The sequence below is a fragment of the Mauremys reevesii genome, linkage group 1 (genome assembly GCF_016161935.1).
Source record: "Mauremys reevesii isolate NIE-2019 linkage group 1, ASM1616193v1, whole genome shotgun sequence".
Taxonomy (NCBI): domain Eukaryota; kingdom Metazoa; phylum Chordata; order Testudines; family Geoemydidae; genus Mauremys; species Mauremys reevesii.
The window spans coordinates 137581628-137592516 of record NC_052623.1 but is presented as its reverse complement, the minus strand read 5'-3'; the positions used below and the strand labels follow the sequence as shown (position 1 = coordinate 137592516).

Sequence of the window (10889 nt, the reverse complement as noted above, 5' to 3'; positions counted from 1 at the left end):
TTCTTCAGGTCTAGGAAACATACTCAGTGTCACAGTTAAATACAAGGTGGAACAGATTGTTTAGCATAAGTAGTTAACACATATTTCAAGGGACTATTCAAGATGAAGTGCCCCATTAACACTCCTTCAGTCGCTGGGGAGGAGGGAGGTGAGAAGGAAGGGAGGGGAAAAAAGGCATCCAGGAGCAAGAGAAGGGGGTTGTTAGTGGCTTATAGATTGTTGTAATAAGCCATAAATACAGTGTTTTATTGAGTCCATGATTTTTAGTGTCTAGAGAAGTTATGAATTTAAGCTCGCAGGCTTGTCTTTTGAAGATGTTGGGCAGGTTTCCTTCGAGAATGAGGACTAAGAGGTCAGATGTAGAGTGATTATTCTGTGAAAAGTGTTCACCCACAGGTGATATGGTGTTTTTGTCATTTTTCAGTGAGAGTTCATCTGAGAGCATAGTGATTGTCTGGTTTCACCCACATAGTTGTTATTGAAGCATCTAGTGCACTGGATGAGGTACACCACATCTTGTGATAGGCACGTGTGGAATTCATGGGCCCTGAAAGGTGTGTTGTGGGGGGGTATTGTTCATCGTAGCAGTGGAAATATGTCTACAGGTTTTGCACCTGTTGTTCTGGCAGCGTCTGGTGCTGCTTTGAGTTGGTGACCTACAGTTGTATACGAGAATACTATTTAATCTAACAATGATCCAAAGAGCAGCAGTTTCAGGCACAGCTAAACTCCTCCTAGTAGTCCTTGTAATACAGTAACACAAGTAAGTGGTCTCTGAGGTATTTGAGCCAACCTACATGAGATGCTCTTAGCCTCCACTGAACTGAAAACTGGAAGCTATGATTCTGTTCCAAACCTGAATCTTCCAGCTAGTAGTGCATTTTATTTCTATGTGTAGCAGTAAGTGCCAGGTAAGGTGCACGTCATTGAAACAGCCTGGTTGGCAACTGGTGGTGGTTAAATGTAAGGCAATCATGTTGCAGGGAGACAAGTAAAATATTGTCTTTGCAATATTAGTTGTGGCATATAACTTTTGATATAATGTCAGGCTTCAATTATCTCCCATGCTTTGAAACCTTCTTCAAATAAAATTTGAGTTTCATTGTCACCCAGTCTACTCAGTATCATACTAAGATTTTACAGGGTGTGGGAGAGCTACACAGTTTCTCGGAACAGTTTGTTGTAGGTCATGTCATTGTTTGTCGCTAGTGCATTTTTCAGACACTGCCAGAAGTAACACTGGGAACGAGGATTGGTTGGCCACTCTAGGACAGAGCTACTGCACAGCCTCTTCCTCAGCCGGAGGTACCTGGACTTCTTCAGAACTCTCTCAAGAAATATCAAGATAATCACATCCACTTTTTCATCCATAAGTCTCTGGTGTGCCATGTAAAATGCTGTCTTAAAGATGCCACTTGTTGTGTACTTGTTAGTCAGCACAAATATGGTTTTTCGGCTCAGTTGTATGCTCTGGGAAAGGTTGTCCAAAACTGGATGCCCCGGCAGCCAATCTCTTTCTTCCAAACATAAATTGAACTGTTTATCTTTTTGATCTTCCAGGTTTTCAACTAGTTCTTTCAAGATCCATTCAGTTACAGCTGGATCTTCGTTATCGTAGGAAATAAAAGCATCATAGCAAGTTTCTGGTGAATGTAAACGCCGATAGCCCTTTATCTTGGCAGTGCAGAAATGGTAACTATACCACACATCCCAGAAATAGAGGTGACTTGTAACTGTGAACACCATCAGACACAGGATAGCTGATGCCGACACAGAGTACAGGATCACATGAGAGGAGTCCAATTCGCAGGAATACAGATCCAATAAAATCACACTCTTACCTTTTTGTGCTCCTGGGCCTGCACAGGTCACATCTGTGGCCAGCAGGGGAATCGTAACCTCAGTCTGGTTGATCCACCAAACAAACCACACAGCATCACAAATGCACTTGAAAGGGTTGCCATGTAAAAGCAACATCTCCAGATTGCTGATAACATTCTCTGGGAAGCTAGATTTCTTAATTATTTGGATTTTGTTTGAGCTGAGGTCCAAGTATTTTAACTGGAAAGCATCTCTGAGAAAGTACTTAGTCAGCCGTCGGATCTTATTGTTCTTTAGTATCAGTTTGTGGAGGGTTGCAGAGCAATTGGACAGCTCCAGGGGGACAGTACTCAACAGATTGTTGCTGAGATCCAAGGTTTCCAGTTTTTCCAAAAAGGAGAGTTTCCCCCAGTTGAAAGACTTCAGCATATTATTGGCTAAGCTGAGTACCTTGAGCCGTGGAGGCATGCCTTCAAAAGCACCAGGAGGCAAAAAACTCAGAGAGTTGTAGGAAATGTCCAGTTGCTCTAGGTTAGTCAGATTCTTGAAAAATGACAAGTATCTAGTATCCCCATCCCTCCATAAAACATCTAAGCGATTTCCTTTGAATTCCAAAGTCTGAAGAGAATGACTTTCCATCTCCATATCAGTAGAAGTGGAAATTTCATTCCCATTCATCATCAGTTTCTTCAGAAAGGTCAAATTCTTTGTAAAATCAAGCTTGTGAGTAATACCTTCTGCCAGAAAATAATGTTTGTTATCGCTCAGGTCTAGAATTTCCAGATCTTTTAGTTCCTGGAAGGCAGTCGAGTACAGCAAATCAATCCGATTGTTAGAAAAATCCAGATATTTCAGTCCAGACAGAGGGTAGAACTCACTTCCATTCAAAGTCTGGCTGATAGCATTACCTGACAAGTTGAGGCATTTGAGGAAAGTGAGGTGCTGGAAGTCAGAGGGATTGATAAAAAATATGTTGTTTCTGCTTAGATCCAGAGTTTCCCCATAACTGAGGCAGTCCTCATTGACAGAAGGTTGGAAGGAAGCAGCCTCTTTGTCTTTGGATTTACAACTTCGTCCATACTCATCATACCTGAAATAATGCATTTCCTGCACCATTCGGCTTTTGTATTGATCTACTGAAGCCATGGGGATAGAACAAAAACCATGATTATTGAATTCACCTGAAGAAGGAGATATTTTATTTACTGAGAGGTCTATCATTTTAAGAGATGGGAATTTTTTAAACATACTCAAGTTAGCGAGTTTGATAAAATTAGTTCCCAGGTCCAAGACTGTCAAATTTCTAAGATGAAGCAATGGACGTAGGTTTTCTTGACTCAATTCTCTGAAAACATAACCCTTAACCCTCAAGATTTCCAGGTGTGAGAGGGAGGAAAATGTCTTAGACAGGTTCAAAAATGAAGAATAGACCTGAAGTTCAAAATTAAAGGAGAGATCCAGCTCTACGAGGTTGGGGATAAAGTTCAAAAACCAAGCTTCTCCAATTTCTTTGGCCAGGAAATTTTGGGAAAGGTCAAGCACTTTGAGATTCTTGGTGTTCTGAAACCAGCTACTGGGTACATTATGAAGGGAGTTACTGTGAAGGCGCAGAATTTTTAATTGTTTTAAGGCATCAAAGGCTTTGTGATGGATCCAAATTGGGGCATTATTAGGGCATGGAGTACATGGAAATGGGGCATTGTAACAGCGAGGGCAGTTGCCACTTAAATCAAGAATTTCCAAATTGTAAAGGTCATTTAAATCATGTTCCCAAACTTTTTGAATCATGTTATTGTAAAGGTACAGTTCCTTTAAAGTGGATGACAAATTGTGTGGAATGCAGGTTAAATTATTGGATTTCAGGGACAATACGGTTAAATTTCTCAAGTCCTGGAAGGCTGCTTCTTCAATTTCAAATGAAACATTGCATGGATTACGGTAATAGCAGTTCTGTCCCAGGTACAACATTTCTATGTTTCCAAGTTCTGACAAATTCTCTTTTGTAATGGAAAAAATGCTGTTTGCTTCAAGGCTCAGCAGGCGTAAATTAGGAGGAAGACCCCGAGGTATTTCTGATAGCTGATTTCCATCCAAGTACAATGACTCTAACTTTGTGAGAGTGGCAAAGCTGCTGTTCTGGATCTGCAGTCTCCTGGTGCACACATGATCCTTCGGCCCCAGTCGAACAGGCACACAGTTGCACCTGAAATCAATCTCCACAAGGTTATCAAGATGGACAAAGGATGTTGGGTAAATGTTTGGAATATGGTTAATGGTGAGAGTCAGGTTGGTGGTGTTACGAGGAATCCCATGTGGAATTTCGGTCAGGCGACGATCACTGCAGTCCACTACCACATTGGCTTTTGAGGCTTCTACTTTCACATCACAGGGTAAGCTTTTAGGAAACCATCTGGCTGACAGCAGCTTGGAAAACAGGAAGAGCAAGAGGAAGAGCAATCTGTTTGAGGGCCATGTGTGAAAGGCCTGAAAAGAAGGAAAGAAACGCACATTGATTTAGTACAGCTGCAATATAGATCTGCAATTATTTTTCCCTTTTAACTATTAAATATTAGATCCCAAAGTTCTCTATTCAATAAAGTACTAAAGAACATTAAAGAACTTACTCAAAAGTGTTGTGAAAGACAAATTAAATTCATATACCTGGGAATTCTCTTTGGGTAATCTCCATTTCCATGCACAGCTACATTATACTTACGTAGGCCCAGAGAAATCCATCTGAAAACTTGTGTGGAATTAGGTAGCTCAATTTAAAAGGATTAAATAAACCCCACATAGAAATCTATCAAAACAGTCCAGCTGCATATGTTAACTCAGCAAGGAGAGATCTAACATTTGTTTCTTTTCACACTCAGGATTTCCCCCTATTTTGTACTTCTGTATATCTTTGAGAATGTAGTAATATTATATTTAAAGGTACAGGAGAAATGTTTCAAAGAGTTCATTTTAAATACACAATAAGTTGTAGCTGTACAAAAGGAAGCAGTGAAATGACTATTGCGCAAATTGCTGTCAAATGCACAAAATAAACAAATGGAAAAAATAGGGTGTTTTTGTTTTTAAGATACTCAGGTTCAGTTTACAGTGGCGTAAGGGCTGGTCTATATGGACCCTTAGTATGTGGCAAGTTGGAGTGTACGTCTACTGCAGAAAAGCCTGCTGTGCACTAACTGGCCATGCGGACCGCTTGCCACGCACTAAACGTTCCGTAGAGCGCTTCAATCTACTGCTGTGCACTATAGAACTTTCAGTGTGTGGTAGTGGGTCCACTCAAAAACTTTGTGTGCAGCAGTCTAGGCTAGTGTGCTACACACACATTCACACCCTGGCTTGATCTCCATGTGGTCAAACTGTAAATTTTCAAAAAGTGACTAGTGACTTGGGTGCCCAACTTGAGACACATTAAAGGGGCCTGATTTTCAGCAGGTAGGTGCTCAGCACCCTTTAAATCAAAACAAAATATACTATCACTATTTAACAAAATCACTATATACTTTTGAAAATTCAGGCCAGTAAACTAAGGTGTTGGTGTAACAATGATAAGTTAAAAGGAATCAAGCAGAGGTGTACTTTTATATTGGCTGTGTCCCTTTAACAAATAATAATAGCTAAATAAGAGAGCCAAAACCCACAGACATTCCAGTTCACAGAATCTCCCCAAATGAGCTCTCTTTTCACACCTATCTTTGTGATTTTGGCCACTCTTTTTATTCATATTTGTATTGGTATGGGGGGACAGGAATGGGGACGTAACCTTACCCGGTATTCTAGTGGACATTTCCTTCTTTCATGTGCAGTGCATTTTTTGTTCAAGTAGTATTATTCACTGAAGTTGTCAATCACCTGAATTTCAATACAATTGTAACAATCCTTATTTACTGTGTTATTTTGGGACTGGCTTTTATCTGGATCTTTTTTTGATTGGTGAATACATTCAATGAAAACTTTTAAAAAATTCATAATTAAAATTTCTCCCTCAGTAATTTGATGTGTAAGGACTGGAGAACAAAACATTACACACAGTGCTCTTTAATGAAATGAGGGAATGTATTGACTAAATGTGGATGTTCAATTAAGCAGCTAATTACATTGAAAATCAGATGTTTTACCAGATGCCACAAGGTATGCCCAAGCGTTTCTTCAGTCCTGTGTGAACATCTTTTTGTTATAACAAGCCACCCGTTAAACTGAAAGTCTGGGAAAATGCTGTTGAACACTAATTCAGACACACTTGGTTGGTAACATAGGCATTTTGAATATTTAGGTTTTCATGTTATATATGTTCTGAGCACTTAAAGTTGCTCCCCTGCTGCTCCTCCACCCCGGCCATTTTGTATTTATTTGTAACCTAAAATAGCCAGCCCCAGAGGTATACAAAGGAGTTAACAAGAATTGAAAGAGACCAACCATGAGAAATAGATGGAAAGGCTCTCACGTGACACTGCATTTCTGTTCTCTAGGGTCAACAGTTGGTTTAAGAACTTCAGGAGATTTATTCTATCAACTTTCCAATATAAAGCTTCAGTACTAAAGTATGAACATAAAAAGTCATTTACCTAGGGTGACCAGATGTCTCGATTTTATAGGGACAGTCCCGATATTTGGGGCTTTGTCTTATATAGGCATCTATTACCTCCTACCCCCATCCCGATTTTTCACACTTGCAGTCTGGTCATCCTACCTGATCCTCTTCCAATTGAAGTCAATGGGAGTTTTTCCATTGACTTCAATGGCATCTGGATTGTGTCCTAGGAGATGTTTTATGTCAATGAGACAAATTTCATTTATTTTCATATAAAGTTCAGATCAGTTCTCTAAATTCATAAGGAACTTCAACCTTTCCCATACTGTGACTCCATTTGACAACACCAAAAGGTGCCAGAACCCTCCTACACTTCCATGTAGCCATAGAGTAAGAGAAATTGGTTGCAACCTCCAGGTTGAGAACTCATGATTTAGATGAGATCAGTGAATAACAGGATTATAAGGGTAGACAAATTAGGTAATATGCAGAGGAGCAATTTAAAAAATCACCCCCGCAACTCAATATTTTTCATTAATAAACAATGGAGGTGGTGAAGGAGGAGGAAAAAAAGGAAGATAAAGAGGGAAAATATTTTTTTAAAAATTAACTGAAAACCAAATTAACTGGGGAAAAAAACCTGAAAAAATTAACTGAAAACTTTGAGCAAGATGAAAAATTACTCATTGAAATCTTCATTTGGTTGGAAAATGAATTATTTTTGTTAAAAAAGTTGCAAGAAATTTTTTTTGACAATATTATGCATCACTTCATTTTAAAGAGCACATTTAGTAAACTCAGTAACAGCACATACGCGATCAGTAACTTTTATAAGGGATAAGTAAATACATAAATGATTATTAGAATCATGAAAATTGCTACCAAAAGGGTGACCTACAAACAGCAGCTCCTCTACCAACAGCAGGGTCTTCTCCAGAACCATGAGCTGGATACTTGAGGCTATACACCAATCATGAGAGCTGGAACAGATGTTCACAATCTCTAGCACAAGGTTGCTAAGGAAGCCTCAGGCTCCCTAGCTCCTCTCCAGAATTATGGGGTGTGTCTGCCACGGAGGTCAGTGGGAGTTTCTCCACAAGCACTATTATAGGGGAAGACATCTAATGACAACCCATTGTGGGTAGCTCAAAGAGCCTCCTGGGAGTGGGAGCAGTGTGTTTCAAGGGGCTTACCTGGCAGAAGACCAGAGAGGCACCATCACATGTCAGGATGAAGAGAAGAAAAGGACATAAGGATGCCAGTCCTTCTCCCATCCCCAAACAAAGACCAGCGTATGTTTGTTGAACTCGAACTTTCAAGTTCAGGTTTGTACAGGTCTTGCTGTAACAGAAATGCTGTTGGATTCTTCACTATGATGGTTCGCTGTGGACAATTTAGACATTTTATTCAAACCTGTGCTTTGACACTTTTTAGATACATTCCTTAGAGAAGAAGGATGGTGCTGTGATTAAGGTATTGGACTGGTACTTGGGAAACTTGGGCTCAATTCTTAGCTCTGGCACAGGCACTGACTTTTGGTTTTGCTGGTGGGTGATTTTGAAGAGGGGTGTGTGTTGGGGAGGGGGGAAGCTCTGCCAGCTTGGAGCGGGGGGGGATATTTTCAGCATATTTATACACTTCTTTTATATTCTAGTTATTGAATATGTGTCTATCATTGGTATCTTAATTTAATCATTATTAAGATCAGGGGCGGCTCTACAAAGTAGGCTGCCCCCCTGCAGCGGCGCCGCGCTGCGCCCCAGTCCCAGTCCCGCGGGTCCCCCCCCCCCCCCCGGCATCCATCCTGGGAGGGAGGGCTCGGTGCTCGCTCGCCGCATGCCCCGCCGAGGGACTCAACCGAGCCGCGGGAAGGCGGGAAGGCCGCACCCTGTGCAGGCGCCGTCGGCCGGCGCCGCTGGACGGGCCCGATGCATGCGGCAGCGCATGCCGGGGCGAGCTCCACCGAGCCCCATGCCCTCCCCAGCCCAGGATGCTGGTGCCGGCGCTGGCCCTGGATTAAGATAGTAATGAATTACATAATCATATTATGAATTACAGTATATTAAAATCATTGCACTCATCTACAAGCTGTCTTTATTAGTGACCCAGTCTAAAGACATTACATCTCACTGTAGCTTTCTGGATGAAACTGTCGGCAACACTGTGGCTCGTGAGGGCAGTACTGGGTTTACAACGGCACCCTGGTGCCGGGCCCACATGCAGGAGGGGCCCAGTTCCACCTGCATTCTGCCCTGAGGCCCCATTCCCACTCAGCCTCTTCCCCCTGAGGTCCTGCCAACCACCCGCTCCTCTCCATCCCTTCCTCACTCTGTGAGCGGAGGCAGAAGCCTTGAGGGCAAGAGGCCAAGTGGGGGTGGGTCCTCAGAGCAGAGTGTCAGCTGAGCACCCCCCTATTTTTTTCAGTGGGTGCTTGAGGCCTGGGGCCTCAGAGTCAGCGTCTCTGTCACAGGCTTCCTGTGTGATCCTGGGCAAGCTACTTAGGGCCAGATTTCTAAAGGTGTTTTAAATGCTTAAAATGCAGCTCTGTACTTTTGAAAATCTCAGTAGGCACCTATCTCCTATTGATTTCTGCATTTTTAGGTGCCTAAATACCTTTAAAAATCTGGCTCTTAATGTGTCTGTGCTCAGTTTCCCATCCATGAAATGGGGGAAGCGCCACTTCCGTTCTTTCCTCACCATTCATGTGTCTTATCTATTTTGATTGTAAGCTCTTTGGTTAAGAAACTGTCTCTCAAATTATTTGTCCACATTGCAGACTATTATAATACAAACAAGAGTAGTGTCTTTCCAAGTTCTTTGTAGAAAGAAGATGGAATTAGCAATAATAATTTGTGTCAAAGTCTTCAGAGTAAAAGAAACTGAAGTTTAAAAGAATAGCTGCAACAGTTGCAGTTGTTTTCTGCATAACCAAGTTGTTGCTATTGTAGGAAGTGCAAAAAGGGCCTCTTTCTGCTTGATTAACCTTTGATCAAGTGATCTATCCTCTAGGAAAATGTCAGCATTCCATTGTTTCATGTAAATCAACGTATTTTTATAATCTGACCGTGTGGCTGTCCATGACAATATAAGGACCAATTATGACTTGTATAAACCCTATCAAATCCACATCTGACTTACAGTATTCATCAAATATTCAGAAACAATGCACCGGGGATATTTTCTACATGGACTTTGATCATCCCTCTTTGTTTTATACAGATTTTAAAGGCAAAATATAATTGGAGCAGAGAAAGAAAATAGCATCCCAAGGGATATGAACATTTTGGAAGATATTGTTATTAACATGCTATAATACTAAACTTGCAATAAAATAGTAGGAGCAAATGTTATCTGTCCCCTGATCCATCTTATTGTGTAATGCCAACTATAATCATTATGACAAATTATGAAATTGGTGTTGGGAGGGAAAGGGAAGAGAATACAGTCTGAAAAATCCCCCTCTCACCCACCTTGCAGTTCCCGTTCCACCGAGCTCTAAGAATATGTTTAAATTGGAAGCTGAACCTACCATTTTCTGTGTTCTTCCAAGACTTAGAGGTGACTTTTCCCCAGCGAAAACTGCAAATCAAAGGGGAGACACAACAGCTTGAAAGGGGTGCCCACTGCTTCAGCTCAGGTACAGAAGAAAGCAGAAAATGGCATAACTCGCCGAGACAACAGAATAATGTTAGGATACTATTGTTTCTTCAGTCAAGATGAAACTTGAGAAATCAATTACATGTTAAACAGCTGCTGCTACTCACTTCCTCAAAGCTATATATTTAAAGTAAGCCTTTGGGACCTCATTTATTCCAGCCTACCCTCTACCCCGATAAAAACAGCTCAGGGTTTTACCTGTACTTAATTCCCCTTTTCCCAGAGTCCACATTTGCTCATGAAGAAGAGGTGCACTGTCACAAATTCTATATAACAATTCACTATCAAGTTTGCCATGTTTTTGCATAGCTTCCTTTTCAAATGGCCTATTTTAGCCAAATACAATCTCTCTCTCTCTCATACCTTCAGCAGCCAGATTGGCTATGGTGACTCCTACTCCAAGAATCTCCTGAGAAGCCCAGCTGAGGCAACATGGGTGACCACAGTGGGTGCACAATGCCAAAATATTTAAAGAGGAGAATGAAAAAAAAATGAACTGAGTAGGGAGAAGAGGGTTGCTAGAAAGGAATAACATCCACTCAGATGACCCAAGATTCGCACAAGTTCAACTTCCTCTTTCTAAGATGGCAATGTTATTAGAAGCAGTGTGAATAGAGAGAGGATTCTGACATTAAAATAGTTTAGAACTGGAAATTTAACTATGATTAGTTAGGGTTCAATCCCATTCCTATCAAAATCAATGATCAGGTCTCTTTTTGAACACCACCAGTATACCTGAAGTTGTATAATAAACAGACATGTTCTCTAGCCTAAGAGGCTTACAGTTTAAATAAAAAAGGTAATAGGAATCAGATGCAAAATATACTAGTTCACAGCTATGGATTATTTTGGATATTTAATATCTTGTCCT

General features: G+C 41.1%; 1 protein-coding gene across 1 annotated transcript; it reads right to left on the bottom strand.

The window, feature by feature from the left end:
• Window positions 1–27: 27 nt before the first annotated feature.
• On the bottom strand, window positions 28–10503 carry TLR7 (toll like receptor 7). Its single transcript, XM_039521076.1, has 3 exons — window positions 10382–10503; window positions 9891–9940; window positions 28–4305 (listed from the first exon to the last, which is right to left on the bottom strand). Exons 2-3 carry the CDS (start codon window positions 9891–9893, stop codon window positions 1156–1158), a joined length of 3153 nt encoding a protein of 1050 aa, XP_039377010.1. The 5' UTR covers window positions 9894–9940; window positions 10382–10503; the 3' UTR covers window positions 28–1155.
• Window positions 10504–10889: the final 386 nt, after the last annotated feature.